We start from the raw sequence: 18,729 nt of genomic DNA on the forward strand, positions 1-18,729 counted from the left end.
AATTTCTCTAATATACCAAAAGCCGTTACAAACCAGTAATAAAAAGCCCAAAACCTAATAAAAATGGGCAAAAGATAATGATCGGATAGTACACACAAAGAAAAATGTGTATGAAATCCGGCATAGACAGAGCAGCCTATATAAAATATTTGCCTTTCCAGGGAAAATTACTGTTTGTGAATATGGATGACACAGAGATATGTTATCTAAGGTTTCTAGGCTCCTCATGGGTAAATCTAGATTTATGCTGTCTAATATAGTAGCCACTAGTCATATGTAGCTACTTAAATAAAAATTAAATGAAATTAGATAAAATAAAAAATTCAGTTCCTCAGCCACATTTCAAGTGCTGCATAACCACATGTGGCCAGTAGCTACCATGCTGGATTGCTGTGCAGATCACAGAATATTTCTATCATTGCAGAAATTTCTATTAGATGGCGCTACTCTAGACAATCTCCAATGTCTTTTCCAGCAATAAGACTGTCAACAACCACAAACCTCACAATGCATTTCAATCGGTTCACCTCCCTTCATTCTTAATAGCTCCCACAATGTGTCATCCTGACTGTGTCAGCCGTGACTGTCATAGCCCAGATAAAGTCTCCGACCGCAGATGCCTCAAACCAACTGGGGCAAGCGTCAGAGAGACAGCTTGGGAGTCATCCATTTGTCATGGATTTCCTGGCCCCTAGGGACTGTAAAAGGGACTGAGTTCTCTCTTGTGCTGGTAGTTGAATAAGCCTTTGGTTATTGTACACACCATCCGGCTGCAGTGAGTCAGGGACAGAGAAGAGGCTTCTGGGAAGGAGCATCTCAGGGAGGAGGCTCAGAAGGCAAAGCAGAGCCTGTCTTGCTAGAAGCAGATGCAGACCAGGCCTGGGAGGGAGCAAAGACCTCACAGTGCATGGGCCGAGAAACTGGACCAGGAAGAGAGGACTTGTGTACTCCCCTGGAGGACGGAGGCTGACGCAGAGCCGTCCTCCTGGCAGAGCAGGCAAGACGGCGGGAGGTTAGGGAGGAATAGTTGCAGTCCTCCGCTGGCTTGCTGGGGGGCCCAGGGTGGCAGGCAGAAGTCTAAGAGGCCTCCATGACCTCTGCCCTCTGCTGTTACGCCCATAATTAGGTTATGGTATAGGACAAGGGCAAAGGATTGTGCAAATGTAATTACAGTTCCAAATCAGCTAATTTTGAGTTGGTCAAAGGGGAGTGTCTGGGTGGGCCTGACTTCACCCGATTAAAGGCTTAAAAGGGTGATGCTTTCTGCTGGCCTCGAAGGAGCAAACAGCTGCGTTCCTTCCTTTCCGGTAGCAGTAAATACTTCTGTAAATGGGAATAACAATTGAATGACAGAAGGGATGTCAAAGGTCCAGCCAGTATAAGTATCCTCCCCAGGTTATCAATTTTATGTCTGAATTTTAGGTCTTTTAACTATGACTGATGGGTGATCTCAACGAGTCCACAAGTTCCACAGACATTTTAGGGAAGAAGGGCACCGAAAAATTTGAATATGGCCAAGGTCGGGGCAGACCATACTTGCAATCAGGATTCTTTTGTTTTGTTTGTACCTCTGCTGAAGGGAAACATCTCAGCATGTGAATCCTAGGAAGCAACTGAATGATAGCAGGCCCTTTAGTAATTTCCCATGGAGGCCGTTATAGGGTCTATTGGTTGCAGACTGAGGAATGTATTCCATGGTGTGGTATTGTGATGTGGCCTTCATCCCTGGCTCTGGCCAGAGTTCCAAAAACCTTTGCAATGTCCTTAGACAAAAGCCATAGGAGCATCTTCCATTATTACAATATTTGGGTTTTGTCCCTGGCTCCCGAAATAGCTCTAGAGTGATAAAGGTGAAAGGAGCTCTTTTTGTTATTCATAAAAAGCCCTTTTCAACTGAGTTTATATTAATGAGATAACTTTTTTGGAAAGCCCCTAAGGATGGAGAGGCTGTTGCCAGGGGAACCAACCATGTGATTAGAGGGTTGGAACTTTCAGCCCCAACCCCCAACCTTCAGGGAGAGCAGAGGGACTGGAGATGGACTTAATCACCAATGGCCAATGATTTGATCAATCAAGCTGATATAACGAAGCCTTCATAAAAACATAGAAGGACAGAATTTGGAGAGCTTCTGGGTTAGTGAACACATGGAGGTGCTGGAAGGGGGTGCTCCCAGAGGGGTCAGGGGGCTCCCTACCCCTTCCCATGTACCTTGCCTTATGCATCTCTTCCATTTAGCTGTTCCTGAGTTGTGTCCTTAATACAATAAGCAGGTAAAAATAAGTAAAGTGAGTTCCCTGAGTTCTGAGTTATTCCAGCAACTTATTCAATCTGAGGAGGGAGTTGTGTGAACTCCCAACTTATAGCCAGATAGTCAGAAGTCCAGAAGTCCAGACATGCGATTGGCATCTGAAGTGGGGGCAGTCTTGTGGGACTGAGCCCTTCACCTGTGGGATCTGATGCTGTCTCCAGGTAGACAGTATTGGAATTGGATTGAGTTGTAGGACACCCATTCTATGTTTGGAGAATTGTTCGGTGTGAAAGACATTACACATTTGATATCAGAAGCGTTGTGTGAGAGTATAGAAAATAAAGGTTTTTTTTTTTTTTTTTTTCCCTCTTATATGGAGATCTGGAGAGTAGTATGGCATGTTGTCTGAGGTCCTGAAACATCCCTAAATACCCCGAGTTGGGTAACTGCAACAAATAAACAAGGAAGAGCCAGACTTTAAGACACTCCAGAAATCCTCTGGACCAATCTGATCCCTCAATCACTGGATCGTGCAACTTCAGAAGCTCCAAAAACTGGCCACCGAGGTTCCTGACAGCCCTAACACCATGGCGGAAGGGAAGGTGGTTCCTGCACTGACCCTAGCCAGACCTTCTTTATAAGCTTTTAATGATTAAAAAAAGAGTTGGCAGATAAGCCATAGCAGATGCTGATGGCACCCGCCTTTGTTCCTTAGGCCTTCACACTTTACTGCTCCCCAGTTTCCCACTGCCAGATTTTGCATCTCTCTGCCTGACAGCTTTCTCTGAAGCCATTGAAAGGTCACTCTGCTAGCAGATGGCAGAAGCCCGATGGGAGATGGTATTAACACCCCAGCTTCCTCGCCTTTCCCCTCTCCTGTCGTCTATACCGTTTCCCCAAATTGCCCTGGGTTCCCACCAGTCTCTCACAGTGGTGGCTGGCTTGATAACGCATTTCTCGTCAGTCCCCTTCTCTGCCTCTCCTCTACTGGCATTTTGTTGGTCCCCTTCCCCGCCACCCACCCACCCCAACTTCCAAATAAACTACCTCTACTCTAATATTTGTGTTGGGATCTGCTTCTGGGGGAACGTAAACCAAGACATAAATTAATCATGTTAATTAATTTTCGGCCTCCCTGGGCTGAAAGGTAATTAAATGCATGTTTGCATTCTCTTTACAAAAGCCTTTGAAAGCAGTGTGTGCTGAGCCATTTCACATTTATGCTTTGCCGTCAAGAAACTGACAAGAGATGCTCAGGATGGGCAAACGTCAGCCCCCGCGGGCACAACTGCAACTGACACAACTATTTATTGGAGGAATTCTGGCTGTCAGTTCTGATCTCTGTTGATGATCAGAGGAATTCACTCATTCTGCAAATATTTTCTGAGCTCTGCCTCTCTGCAAGAGGCCCAGGCAGCACTGGCCAACTAAAACAAGCACTGTCTGTTTTCTCTGAGATGTAGCTTTCAGATTACTCTATTAAAAAAACACTAATGAATCTGTTTAGAATTAATGTTTGAGTTACTGTTGGGCTAATGATGATTCTTAAAGGGGTGAGGGATGAATAATAATGACAAGTTTTTTTTCCTTTTCCAAACAATGCAGGATTTATTTCTGATGATTATAAGGGACTGCACCCAACCCCCATCACTACAGTGTTGTGTACACCCTGGGAGAGTCGGGAAAGAAGCAAGGTTGTAAACCACAGTCTGCTGAGATTTAGCTTTGGGAGCAGGACCAGGGGAGAAACGATACAGCCCACTGCAGAGGAAAAGGTCCCTGGACCAAGCACCAGGAGAGTTGAACTATGGGGCTACCCACCAGCCCTGTGACCTTGAGAAGTCATTGGCATACTCTGGGTCTCAGTTTCCTCTAAATGAGAGAATGGTCCCTGGACTGGTCAGCCACCAAAATAAATAAACAAACAAACACACAAATAAATAAATAAAAAGAGGGAATGGAATTAGATGATCTCCAGAGTCATTAATTATAAACATTTATGAGTCTCTTAAAAAAGAGTCAAAGGACCAAAATCAAATCCATGGTTTGGCTTCGCTTCCTGTGTTGCTCCACCTCTTGCCAGGTTGGTTGGGGGTAGGGGCTTCATTTTGTTGAATTACTAGGCACTCTTTGCAATAAAAATTGGTTGTAGTGACCTGGCTCAAGGAATTGATAGAAAGAAAAGAAGCCATTGAAAGGGGTTAGGGGATGAAGAAATGGGGGACTGAAAGATGTCTTCTGGGCTAGAGAACATTTGGGGATCCAGAATTAGTAAAGGTTCTTCTGGGAAGCTTCCTACTGGTACTCGGGGGGCAGGGGATGGAGGGAACACGGTAGAAGAAAGGACAGAAAAGGTCCTCCTGTTTTTCTTTTGGTAGCTTTCATAACTCTCATGGTTCTCAACCCTGGTTGTGTATCATCCAGAGAGCTTTAAAAAGTCATAAAGCCCCTACCTTCCCTCTGATGTAATTGGTCTGGATGGGGCCTGGGCATGGGCAATTTTGAAAATGCTCTGAAATAATTCTGCTGTGCAACCAGGATTGAGAACTGCTAAATGGTAACCAAAAGCTAGCAAGCAGCCTTCTTGCCTTTTCTCAAATATCTATCTTATTTTCCCCACGTCTTCCCATTTTCCTTCCTCTTCTCCTTTTATCCTCTGCCTCAGAATTTCAAAGTCATGAATGGCTGGGAGATGGAGAAGGGAAGAACAAATCCTGTACACTCTATTTTCTGGTGAATTCCTTAATCATTTATGAGGCGTCATAAAAGTTGTTTTTCTTCTATGAATATAATTCATGCTACTTAAGGAAAACTGGAGAAATACTGAAAAACAAGAAAGAGAAAAGACCTCATAGTATTAGATAGGGCCATCACTCAAAGACAACAACTGGCAACACCAATAACATGGTGTTATTGACGCCCAGGTTCTTGATGCCTGGGTTCTCTGTCTGAATGCTTTACTCTTCTGTGTGTACCTGCAGCCTGCAGACCAGCTCTAGCTCACCTCCTGTTCTGTAGATAAAGTTGCATTGGAACACGGCCATGCTCATTTGCTACCTACTACCTAAGGCTGCGTTCATACTGCAGTGGCAGGGTTGAGTGGCTGCAGCAGAGACCATCTGGACCATGAAGACTGAAATATTTACTGCCTGTTCCTTTAAAGAAATAGTTTGTTGGCTCTGGTATATATCATTCCATACTATCTTTTTCTCCCCATTTTCCCCATTTTATTAGAAATGATGCTTCATAAACGTCATTTCTAATAACTGCATGCTAGTTCACTGTACATTGCATGGTTAGGTGGTGGCTTAATCTTTTCCTGCATTACACATTTGTCTGTTTTGCCCCCAATTTTTTCACTCTAATAATGCCTCTGTGAGTATATTTGGACATAAACTATTTGTATTTTGAATTACTTCTTTAGGGTAGCGTCCAGATTTACTGGTAGGTAGGGGCATTTTAACACTCTCGATACATATTACCAAATCCCTTATTCAAAGGTGGTGGACTAGTTTGTGCTGTTTGATAATACAGTAGACAGCCTGTCTGTCCACATACATGCCAACATTGAGTATTACCATTTTAGACATTTTCTGCTCGTAGATAGGTGATCAAAAAGCTATTATTTCAATTTGCACTTCCATGTCTGGTGAGATTGAACTTGCTACTAAACAGTTGCATTTTTTCTTCTGCACGTTGACGATGCTTCACCTTTGCTTGGCCTCTTTCTGCTCCGAGCAGACTGGAGGATGCTGGCCCTGTCTCTTACCTTAGCTTGGAGCAAGGCTACTGCCTCCACGCGGTTCTTTTCCACATCTTTCTCCCACTGAATTCTGATGGTCTCAAGGATGTCGTCCAGACCAGCGCCAATGGGAACATCCATTTGTTCCAGCTCAGACCCTGACAACTGTCTGTACAGCACCTTCACATCCTGAAAATGACAATATACACCTTAGAGCAGTTCTGGGGGAGAAAAAAATGACAGAGGATTCTAGCCAGCAGAAGCCCGGCTCTGTGGGCGACACTTTTGCTTCTCATCCTGCTACTGCTAACCATGGGGATTCACAGAGACTGATCAAGTCCCCAATCCTCTTCCCAGTGTGGGCGCTGTATTCTCTTTTCTCAAGGTGCATTTCTTTAGGTTGGTTTCCACAAGCCCAGGCCCAAAGCAAATATCAGAATAAATAACTAGATAAAAACAAATAACAAAGTAAGCAACAGAAAAATGAATTCAAGCGTAAAGTCAGACTAGGCTGAAAAAAACTTAAAGCTAACTTGGGAGTCTCTCAAGGCTTACTGAGGGAGAGTGTTCTTAAAGGACTGAGCTAAGAGCAGGAGGAAGTGGGGATATGGTTGGAGAGTGGTCTTAAAGGACTGAGCTAAGAGCAGGAGGAAGTGGGGATATGGTTGCTGGTCAGCATAAGGTTGGACACAAGGACAAACTCCTGATGTGAGCGTTGTTAAGTGGGTTGTAACTCTTTCAGCTGTAAGCACCTTGGATCTGGGATCAGACGGTGATAGTGGGAGGTGGTTTAGAATCAGTGCATCCTGCAGGGAACTGGACCATCTAACCATTAGAAGTCTCCTTCGGGCCTGCCACTCAGTAATCTCATCTAATTTCATTGAGTGTGTGTAAACCGCAGCCTGGATCTACCCTCAGAGTTATTTTATTCGTCCTATACAATATTGAAAAAAGTATCTGATATTGAATATTTCGAGGAGAGGGGTGCTCCCTCCAATTCAATGCAGGTTCTGTCACTCGTCCCTCCCTCGTGCTTAGACCTGCTGCCTTTCCCCACTTATGTACCAGCCTGGTCCCCAGAGCCATTTGAGTTTGAGACCACCCAGGTAACCCAACCCACTACAAGGATGTGAAAGTATTTTAGCTGCCTCTTCTCTGCAGCCCTAGGCAAGCCATGTCAAGAGACAGAGACGTGCTGCCCTTGCACAGCCAGACAGCTGAGCGCCTCTGGTCATGTGGCCAAACCAGCACCCCCAGCCCCCACCTACCTCTTCATAGTTCCTTGACAGAATGCCAAGTTCTTCTTTCAGACTTTCTATTTGACTCTCCAGATCCGTTTTTGTCAAAGTAGCTTCATCAATGACTTTATAGAGAGAGCTAATTTCCTCTTCTGCTGCCTTTCGAAATGGCTGCTCATTTTCATATCTGCCAATAAAGGAACTTAATCAGCATAGCTGGGTGGCCCAAAAGAAAAGTAAATCAGATTATAAATGTTACCAACAGGCCAATTATGCAATAGTTAGACAATGGTTGGTGAAACCCACTGTTATAATAGCTCTGAGGGCACTGCTAGTGCAAATTGTCACACGTGGATTTATTACAATGAAAGCGACTGCAGCCAACTTCTGATAACTTGGCTTCGCGGGGTGCCAGCCTCATGGGGCGTTAGAAGCACAGAGCTTTAGAGAGTTTCTCCAGTAGTTCAGATTCAGGTAAAACGATCCAGCATCTTCACCATTATCCCGAATTGTCCCTTTGACCTGAGGCTCCCTTAACAAACATTACTGAGAATCTGCTAAGTATCAGGCTGGGGATCCCGAGATGAAAGATGTGGTTTTCATCTCTAAAGAGCCCATGTGAAATTCCACAACAGTGGCTGCAAATCCAAACACCTTCAGGTTCCAAGTGGGGCATGTGGATGGGGGAGTGGGCCAGGACTGAGCAACCAGGAGAGATGGGGATTCAGCACCGCAGAGAGCTCAAACTCCACCTACAGGGGGCGCTGCTGCACAGCTCCTCCCATTACAGACTTGGGGGAAGGGATTGGCCCAGGGCTGCCAGTTCACTTCAAGAGAAATGGGAAACCCGGGTTTGTATGTGAAATATCCAGAGTTTATCAATTTACAACTTATGCAATAACATACACCCACATGTCTGAAACTGCCCACTCTGAATTGTTTCAATCCTGGTTTACAAAATCTCTGGTTTGCACAGGGAATTCTTTCTAAAAACTACTCAACCTTTTTTGCCAGTTTCTCCTGGTGCCCCTCCTTTCCTCCCACGGCTAGACGACTCAGCCAGATTCCACACCTTCCTTTCATCCATCCGTAGAAAGCAGAAATCTCACACTTCTCATTCCAGAAAACATCTTAAGGTCTTAGAACTTTTATTTATTTATTTTTATAAATGAGTGCATGAGAGTTCTTATTTTCTCCCACCCCTGATTTACTTATTTATCTTTTGGTGGCTGACTGGTACAGGGGAACTGAACCCCTGACTGTGGTGTTACAAGGCTGCACTCCAATCAACTGAACTAACAGGGCAGCTGGGTCTTAGAATTTTAAGGGACTTTAGAGTTCAATTGCTGAAACTCCTACCCAGTGACAATCCCTTGAGCACATTCCTGACAGGTGATCATACTGTAGCCTTTGCTTGAACATTTCCTGTGATGGTGAACTCATTACTTCTCAAATCTACATTCCATTTTTGGACAGCTCTAAGTTTTGCAAATTTCTTCCTTCAAGAGCTTAAGTCTCCATTCCTGTAAAAGTCAGAATTCTCCTCTTTTACCCTCTGGAACTCCTAAAGTCAGTCTAATCTTTCCTTCTGGCAATCTTACAAATATTTAGAGACTGTCCCTTATGTCATATCCCCACCCCCACCAAGATTTTTCTTTCTCAGGTTAAACATTCCCAATTCCTTCCACCATTCTTCAGATAAACTGGTTTCCATATCCTTTATCATCAAGGGAAGGGACTATGACTTTCCCATCTTTGTATTCTCAGTACCCAGCTCCAGGCTTAAGATATATTTGTGGGGCTGAGCCCGTGGCTCACTCGGGAGAGTGTGGCGCTGGGAGTGCCGAGGCCGCGGGTTCGGATCCCATATAGGGATGGCCGGTTTGCTCACTGGGTGAGCGTGGTGCTGACAACACCAAGTCAAGGGTTAAGATCCCCTTACCGGTCATCTTTTAATAAAAAAAAAAAAAAAAAGATATATTTGTGGAATAATTAGAAATGCTCCTATCTCTGTCCCTGTCTACCTTAAAATGTGATACAGAGAACTGAATGATAAACTACAGATGTTGCCTGAACAGTTCAGAGTCCCATGGGACTGTCTGCTTCTTTGTTTAAACCCTTTAATTCTGCTCATTGTGGACCCTAAGATTGGCCTCGTGGGTTTTTGTTGCTTGTATATTTATTCGGTGGATTTTTACCAGCTGTGTCTGCTGCTTACTGATTCTGAGCCTCCCATCAGCTAGAACTCGTGAGCATTTTCACGTGAGCAGCCCAGTTTCCCCATCCTCTCAAGGAACACCTGGTATTTGAACCCAAAAGTAGGAGTTCATATTCATCCTCCTTCAGTTCCATCAGCCCCTTGCTCCAGTGTGTTGGGATTCTGTCGTTCTGCTCCTCACTGCTCCTCCTGGCTTTGTATCACCTGCCATTTCTCATACCTGCTTTCATGCACCTTGCAGTTAAAAATAGTCAAATGAAGGGGCTGAGGACAGAGCCCTGTGGCATACCATGGGAGACTTCCCTCAGAGTTGAACCTGCACCTTTGAATCAGCTCTCCGGGGATAGTTTCCAAAGCATTTGCTGTACCCTGTATGTAGGATTAGATTTTCTACCCAAAGCTATTCTTTATGAAGGATTGTATTGTCATTAACATGTTAGTCCTTTTGGAAACAAGTCCTGTCCCTCCAGCTGAAATGAAAACCCACTCATATCATTGGGATTGGTCCCTGTTGGCCCATGCTGGCAGAGTCCCCAGGGGCCTCTGGAGTTCTGTTTTGTTCATCTCTCCAGGGAGCCTGGCCCTTTCAGGATAAGCTCCCTTCAGCATTATGGGAGGTCTCAGGTTCCCTACAGATTTTTTTTTTTTGGAAGCCCTCTAAAGATCTGAAATATCTCTGTGATATCCCCCAAGGCTGACGTGGAGCTTTTCCCTGTCTCTTGCTATACTCTTCCTTTCCGCCTTCATTTTGAAGTCTTCGATTAGCACCTCTATGCTCATGTCACCCAGAACTGCCTTGTCTTGACCCGCAAGCCACTCTGCCCAGCATTTTCAGCAGCATCCCACAATTGCTGCTTGGTCTCTCCACCATCAGCTCAGCTCAGCTTGCACAAAACCAAACTCATTATCTACCCTTGACTTTTAGGCTAGCTTTCCCTCCCCAGCTTTCTATTTCAGTAAACAGAACCACAAGTCTTCTAAATAACCCAGCTTCAAAACTGGAACTTAACTTCACCTTCTCTTTTCAGGCTGTTTATGTAAATAACGATCAGATCATGCTGCTCTTTCTTCCCCTGCCCTTCAAGTGGGCCCACTGCTACCATCCCACGCAGGCCCCATCCCCACATGCCTGAACTTCAACAGCCTCCTGGTTGTCTTCTCAGACCCACAGTATTGCCCCAGAGTGACCATCCTTAGCCACATTGAATCAGTTCACTGCTCAGAAGTCTTAAGTGTCATCCTCTGGCTCCTCAATGATCCGACCTCATCTTACTTTCCAGCTACTGCTCCCCAGTACAGACCCTGCCCCTCCTTCAGTTCAGTCCCTTCACTCCTGGTGTTCTTGCTCTTGTGACCTGCCTCTCCTCTCCTCCAGTACAAAACTTCCTTTAAAGCTAAAATTTGGTCATGGTGAGCCACCACTTGAGTTCCTCCTATGTGTCTCTCCTGCTGTCAGATCATTCTGAAGCTCTTTGGTAAAGCTGACAAGGTCCTCCTGGATTTGGCTTCTCCCTGGTGTTCAGGCCTCCTCAGTGGTCCCTCCTGCATTCACTGTATGCACCAGTCATAACCAGCTACTTGACGTTGCACGAATGCACCCTGCCTTTTCATGTCCTCCTGCCTTTGCCCACACCGCCCCCTCTGCCTGGAAAGCCATGCCTCCTTCATTTACCCAGGCAACTCCTACATGAGCTTTAGGACCCAAATCAGGCAATACCTCTTCCGTCAGCCTTCCCTGGCCAGGCTAAATGTCCCACCTCACCGGTGCTCATTTCAGTGACAACACATCTGCTTTGTAATGTATTATCTGTTTACTCCTCTGTCTTTGCCACAAAACTGTGAGCTCCTTGAGGTCAGGTCTGATTCCCTTTATTCCCAGCACCTGGCAAGGGGCCTGGCACAAAGCAGACATTCAAACATTTGTTGAATTGATTCATTTATTCACTCAACAAATGCTTGTTGAGCACCTTTCTTGTGCCCGGCACTGCTATAGGTGCTGGTGATATAACAGAGAACAAAATAGACCCAGCTCCTTTATGTCAGTGAGTTTACATTCTACTTTGTTGAATGGCTGGATAAGGGTTTGTATGAATGAATAAGTGCATAAATGAATAAGTAAATGAATGCGTGAAAGAAATGTCAGTCAGGCCCTATTTTAATTTCATACTTAATCAAGTTCTACTTAAAATTTAGTGAGAATGGTTTCGTGTCTATTGGCGTCTGTCTTTAATTAGACAGGAAGCCATCGGTGGCCAGGATGATGGCTTCACTTCTTTGTGTTCCTGTGACCTTGCCTAGCACAGCGCTGGGCAGCCCTAGCGGAGTGAAAGTCTCCTTGATTCCAGAGAGGCCGCTAACAGAGATCCACTTAGCAGACGGAGAACCATAGTCTTAGAGAAGGGAAGTGACTTAGGGTCTGAGGAGCTGGTAGAGGCTCTTCTCTTCGTCACAAAACCCTTCTTCTCCTAAGATAAGCAGGGCAATGGGATCGTGGTCTTCCCCAAAGACTCCCACCCGTAAGCCTGTCCTCTTTAGTCTTTACCAATGTGGGTAAATGTTCCCTTGAGTAACAATCCTGTCCCCTATCCACTTGCCCCACTCTGAGGACACCCTTCCCCACAGAATATTCTCAAAATTATTGTGTTCATCCATAAAAGGTCTTCATTTTGCTTCTCCACTAGACTAGTGTTTCTCAAACTTCACTCATCTTTCTGATTTCGTCCTAAATGCACGTCTTCAGTGTCATTGCTTATATTTTCCTTAAGTCTATCTATTTAAAAAGGAAATCTTAAAATTTTTAAAATGTTCTTTATATTAAATAAACTTTAAATTTCTACTACAAATGGTGCTACTATAGTGAAAAAATAGTCTTATGGGTCATAAATAGAAGGTAACTATAAAAATAAATATATTACTGTTAAAAATAAAATGTTTATGCTTAGGCCACTTAAAATGGTCTGCACCAGCAGTACATACACCACTTGTCAGGAAACACTGCGTTAGATTTTAAAGTGGTAGCTCTCAAGCCTGGATGCACATGAAATCATCTGGTGAGCTTTAAAAATACTGAAGCCCAGGCCCCATCCCTGGGGACTCCGATTTCATTAGTCTGTGGGGCTTGTGCGTGGGTATTTTAAGGGCCCAGCTGATTCTAATATGCAGCCAGGACTGAGAAACGTTGCTCTAAACTAGTAGTTCTCAAATTATAGTCCCAGGATATAGTCAAATTATAGACCAGCAGGATCAGCATCCCCGGGCACTCGTTAGAAATGTAAAATTTGGGTCCCACTCTAGACCCGTTGAATCAGAAACTCTGAGGGTGAGGCCCAACAATCTGTGTTTTATATAAGGCCCCAGGTGATTCTGATACGCATTAGAGTTTGAGAACCCCTGCTCTGAACCAAGTGACGCTGGCAAAATCTTTGTGCCCTTGGGGCCTAGTGTGCGTCTACAAGGGGGGGTTTGAGCCGAATGATTACAGGTCTGGATTCTCCAGGGCCTCTGTTGTCTCACCCCATCTTTCCATGAGGCTTCCACATAAACACTGTGCACATAGTTCAGGGGTTTCATGGAGCCTTGAAGAGTGGTTTTTCAAATTAGGATCTCCAAACCCCTCAGGGTCCCCCACAGATTGGAAGTGAATGATGCAGACTCTAGGACAGCATTATTGTCTGCATTGCCCAAGAGTCTGTGCGTGCAGAGGGACTGTCCCCTCTGCTGTAGAGCATTACCTCTCTTTAAAGTCATCCGCACCTGCCTGGATAGTCTCCGTCTGCAGCATGAGCCGGGCATTTTCCAAGACTGCCTCGCCAACCTAGATGATGACACACACCAAAGGAGACAAGGTCACTGGGAATGTCCTCCACTTACCACGTGACTTGCGTTGGGCACAGAATCTCTGGGAAACTTAATGGACCTTTCTTTTTTTTTTTTTTTTTTTAATTTAATTTTGTCAGTATACAACGTGGTTGATTATTGTGGCCCATTACCAAACCTCCCTCCCTCCAAACAACCTCATATCTGTTCGCTTGTGTATCAACTTCAAGGAATTGTAATTGTTGTGTCTTCTTCCCTCCCCCCAAGTTTATTTCTGTATTTATTTATTTTTAGCTCCCACAAATAAGTGAGAACATGTGATATTTTTCTTTCTGTGCCTGACTCGTTTCACTTAATATAATTCTCTCTAGGTCCATCCATGTCGTTGCAAATGGCAGTATTCCATTCTTTTTTATAGCAGAGTAGTATTCCCTTAATGGGCCTTTATTATAGCAAATATTTTTAGAGTTGAAGTGTCCCTCTCTGAAAAGGGATGGGGATGGGTAGGGGAGGAGATAAACAATGTAGCATAAAATTCTGATGTCTTTTTTTTAGCAGCTGTCCGGTATGCGGATCCAAACCCTCGATGGATGGCTTTTAAGAGTTTTTACAGTTGGATTTTTGGAACAAAAAGATTATTCCAAGGCAGACTTGTTTACTGACTCAGTCATAGTGATGAGCCCTCTACCCTCCAGGGGAGTCTGGCTCCCTAAATGAAATTTCACTGGCTTTACTTAGCAGCTCTTAACATTTTCTGGTCATGATGCTTTTGAAAAGCTGGTGAAATCCACAGAGTAGTGCTGTGCTACAGAACTTCCTGCAATGATGGAAATGTTCTGTGTCTGCACTGTCTACCACGTGGCCGCATGTGGCTACCGAGCACTCAAAATGTGGCAAGGGTGACTGAGAAACTGGACATTTAATTTTATTTAAATTTAATTAAGTTAAATTTTAATATCCACATATGACTAGAAGCCACTGTACAGCATGGCTCTAGAATTTTGTCCACTCTCCAAACATACATGTGAACATAAACGTTGTACACATAGTTCAGGGGTTTCATGGAGCCTCGAAGAGTGGTTTTTTTTTTTTTTTTTTCTTTAAAGATGACCGGTAAGGGGATCTTAACCCTTGACTTGGTGTTGTCAGCACCAGGCTCTCCCAGGTGAGCTAACCAGCCATCCCTATATAGGGATCTGAACCTGTGGCCTTGGTGTTATCAGCACCACACTCTCCCAAGTGAGCCACGGGCTGGTTCCGAAGAGTGGTTTTTCAAACTTGGATCCCCAAACCCCTCAGGGTCCCCCACAGGTGGGGATTTGAGGGTTTGCTCCTCAACCTAAGATATATACATATGTGGTTTTTTAATAAGCTTTTCTCTGGGGTGAAAAAGGACTGTTGCTTTACAAGAATGAAGCATATCACTGTTTTAAGCTATTATCAGTCCTTTTGTACTTGAACATGAATGAGTTGCAAGTTCTTTATGGACTAGGAGAACTCCAGGCACCCAGGGCCAGAGACAGAAGTGAGATGAGAACTGGGTGAGGGAGAGACCCCGGTTTCCCTCCTCCCCACTGTGCCCCAGGGACAGGCTGGAGCAGAGAGATTAGCTTTACGAGGGGGAAATTCAATGAAATGAAGCAAAATGAGGCAGCCATGCTAGGACAAGGGGAGGACACAGTGTTCCCCATCATGATCCTTATCCCGCTGGTTTGAGGTGGCCTGTCCCTGAGGCCTGGCTGGCGGTAGACAGTCCATAAATGCTTGTTGAATGAATGCACGAATAGATGAACTACACGTTTGTGGGTGAGCAGCTCCCAACCTTCACTGGTCCCAGCTCTGGAGGGCATTTCCCAGAGCCCCTGAGAAGGGTACCCAGATTTAAATGTACTCAGGTCCAGTGAAACCAACAGATCAGGGGATAGCCACTGTTGAGAAGATAGTTTGTTGCTCACAGTTCCCACCCCATGCAGGGCAAAGCACCAGGGTAGGTCAGGAGGCAGAAGGAGAGGAGGGGCAAGTGTGGGCCAAAGCCTATTGTGGTTTTCACAGGACAGAAGGAGCAGGGCAGGGTGTGCATCAGGGCAGGCGTAGGATCAGCTGGCTTGAATAATTTCAGCAGACTCTGGGCTACAGAGGTGGTCCCCAGCTGTGTGGTAGCTGGCCCTGGGATGACAAAGGCAGAGGAATATTGCCTCCTGGGTATGGGAAGCAGGTAGAGGAGGCGGGTTGGCAGCATGGGCTCAGGATTGGTTGGTTTGCATATCAGGTGCGCTCTCACAGGCAGGCGGTTCACTATACCCAGGAGTTAGCTAATCCTAGGAGGGGCAGTCTCTCCCTGGTCAGTGAGGCCCCAGATGCCAAAGGATCAAGAATAGAGAAAATAAGAATATGTAGTTAATACAGTTAATAGCCAGGGCTCTGCACTAACAGAAACGTGAGGCTCCCTGCAGGTGGGCTTCAGCTGCTCTGGCTGAGCCCTCCCTTCATCCCCCTTCTCATGGCTGTAGCCCCCACAGTCAGGAGCCTCCTTTCCCAGCCTTCAGACTTCCAGTAATGCCACTTTGCAGATGACCACTTGAGGCCGAGGTGATCACACTGCTCGATTGTTCACAGTGAAGCTGCTGGCAAATATTCCACCTGAGCATCAGACCTGGGTCATAGCTGGCATCCAGACTGTGGGCTCAAAACCCATTGTTACAGAGAAGATTCCTCCACAAGTGTCACAGACTAGTGGCAACACAGGGGCAGATGCAGGCAGATGTGGGGCCTATAGCTTAAACAATTCAAAAGACCCTCTTGAAGAGAAAGAATAAAACATGACGAATACAGTATTAGTTACAGGGCCTTGCAAGGGGTCTGTGCAGGTGAGGGACCCTGAAGCTTAAATCCTCCACCTTGGTGCAGCTTAGTTTTGTTTGTTTGTTTGCTTCTGCTTTTTAAACTTGGATCTCAGGCGGTGGACAGAAAAGATAAAAAAACAACAACAACAAAAACACACCCTGGGGCATGTGTGGAGTATAGGCATGCCATATTTAGAGTCACATGATTCTAGAAAAGCAGAAAGATGGCTGAAAATGTGATCACTGCAAGTCCTGCTGTGCAGGATAAACACTGCTGGCATTTGCTTCCTTTTATTATTTATTTATTTATTTTTGGCAGCTGGCTGGTATGGGGATCCAAACCCCTGACCTGGTATTAGCAGTACGACTCTCTCCCAAGTGCATATACTTCCTTTCCGGCCTGTGTCCACAGAAAGCTTTTTGCTTTGCTTTGCCCAGCTGCAACAGTACTGAGTGTGTGATTTGGTCACATTTTCCCAGTTTACTGCAAACTCTTTATAAACAGAGGATGCCTGGTGCAACCCGTGAAGGCGCCAGGTGGGAAATGCAGGATGCTGGAAGGGGAGATGGGGAGGTGAGGGGCTGGCTTCTCCATGTCCTTGCTGCTCAGCAGCTTCTAAGTTCCCACTTGGGGTTGAGAACAGGAGCACCTTTTGGGGTAATCTGGATGCTGCCCAGCCCTTATGGTGGCTCTGTCCCAGTGCCTGTCCCGGAGGCTTGTGCAGGCTGGGGCTCGGGAAGCTGGAGTCCTTCCTGCATATTGTTTAGTAACAACCAAGGGTTTATTGCAGCCTCAAGCAGAGGCTAATTATAGGCCCTGACTTGCCAAACTGCAGCTTGCTGGCCGTGCCTCCATCTCCTTCACAGACGGGGATCCTAAAATAAACTGAGTCACCACCACTCAGCCCTAGAGGGCCCTGAACCGTTCTCATGTAGTCCCCCTCAGCTTAGCAGAGTCGACATCTTCTCTGGTGTTGGTGGTTGCTCAGCCTTCCCAGCTGTAGAAAAAAAGTCCAGTCAGGCAGCACAAGGAGGGCTAGGACCTTGGCTGAGGCTTAGCATGGGCTGAGCACTGGGATGGTGGCCCAGAAGGGCCCAGGACAAAAGCAAAGCTTGGAGCCTGCAGGGGAACAGGAAACATCATTGTCTGTACCTGGGAAAACCTTCATAAAATCATCCCCAGGGTGGTGGATGTAAAAGGAAAAGGGACAGGGCATCATGCTTAGTGACTGCTTGCAGATGCGCCCAGCAATGTGCCGGTGCTGGCTTGTTCTGGCCCGTACTGGCTTGTGGGAGTGATTGTTAAACATGTCAGGAGTTTTGTGAGCTGGCTGTTAAACACAGCCTTCATAGAAAATTAAATTATGTGAACTTACAGTTTAATTACTTTTAAAACAAAGATAATAAATAATCAAAACACAAAGGTGATAAATACTAATCATTTACTAATAATTTTACTGTGTTTGACATTATCTGTGCTCCTAAGGTTATTTGCTTCTATCGTGTCTGTGTGGTGGAAACACCATACGACTGTGCACTGCTGTGCAGCTCTTCCCAACTCTGCCTCAGTGACGGCATGCGGGTAGCTTGATATCAGCCATGGTAGGAGTATTTATACCAGGGAAATCAGCAAATACTATAAACCAGAGCCTTTTATTCATGGAGAGCCAATTGTTGAGCAGATACCAGGTCACTGACTGTGGCCCACACTGTACTAGACATTTAACATTCATAACTTCATTATTTATTTATTTTATTTTACTTTTTTTTGGTGGGGAGCCAGTATGGGGATCCAAACCCTTGACCTTGGTGTTATAACACTATGCTCTAACCAACTGAGCTAAACTGCCAGTCGTTTATGACTTAGTGAAATGCTCATGGCAACCCTCTAAAGCTGATACCAGCACACCCATTTCACAGGTGAGGATGCTGAGGCTGAGCTTAAGTATTGTGCCCTAAATGACACAGTTGGAAAGTGGCAGAACCAGAATGCCAAACTAGGTCAAAGCACATTAACAGAGAGACCTTTGTGGAGGACTGTTTTCTGGTTTTTTTTTTCCCCTGTAACATAGAATAGTCAAGACTACTGGTTCCTATTTAGGCTGCATCATGAAGATAAAGACATATCTTCCCTACTGGGTATGAGGATACTAACCAAACCAAACCAATCTCCCACTCCAACCCCCTGAGCTTTCATTTCAGACCCTGTAAGCTGAGAAGAGCTGGGGGTGCATCTGTGGGTCCAACTTTGAGGGTCCTGAGCACTTGTGCTGCTGAGCACTTTGTGGTCAAGCCCTAGAGAAGAAGGATCATTTGTATTTTAAACTGCAGCAGATGTCCATTAGCTATCTGGTTCTCTTTGATTTATGGCCAAAGTGAATGCAAATTAACTTTGCCTCCCTGATCAACTATTCTTTCCAGGGGAGAAGACAATAAAAATATCAAATGTTAAGATCTACAGTCTCTGGACTGATGCTATGAATACAAGTATATTTACTTATGACCTTGGAACCATTCCTGCCCTCCTCTCTAGTAGGAGAAAAGTACAAACTCATGTGACAATGGCCTTCCGGGTAAACTTGAAGGTGGGCAGGCTGGCAGCTTGCTACGTGGCGTGCTGGGA

General features: G+C 45.3%; 1 protein-coding gene across 1 annotated transcript in view; it reads right to left on the reverse strand.

Annotated features, from left to right (window-relative positions):
- The window catches only part of BFSP2 (beaded filament structural protein 2), a 54,038-nt gene that overhangs the window by 10,875 nt on the left and 24,434 nt on the right, over positions 1 to 18,729 (reverse strand). The window contains exons 2-4 of the mRNA XM_063113499.1: positions 13,179 to 13,261; positions 7,260 to 7,416; positions 6,019 to 6,180 (exon numbers count right to left, since the gene is read on the reverse strand). Of these exons, the coding sequence (XP_062969569.1) occupies positions 6,019 to 6,180; positions 7,260 to 7,416; positions 13,179 to 13,261 (402 nt within the window). The remainder of the gene's footprint in view (positions 1 to 6,018; positions 6,181 to 7,259; positions 7,417 to 13,178; positions 13,262 to 18,729) is intronic.

Source organism: Cynocephalus volans, chromosome 11, assembly GCF_027409185.1.
Source record: "Cynocephalus volans isolate mCynVol1 chromosome 11, mCynVol1.pri, whole genome shotgun sequence".
NCBI classification, from domain to species: Eukaryota; Metazoa; Chordata; class Mammalia; order Dermoptera; family Cynocephalidae; genus Cynocephalus; species Cynocephalus volans.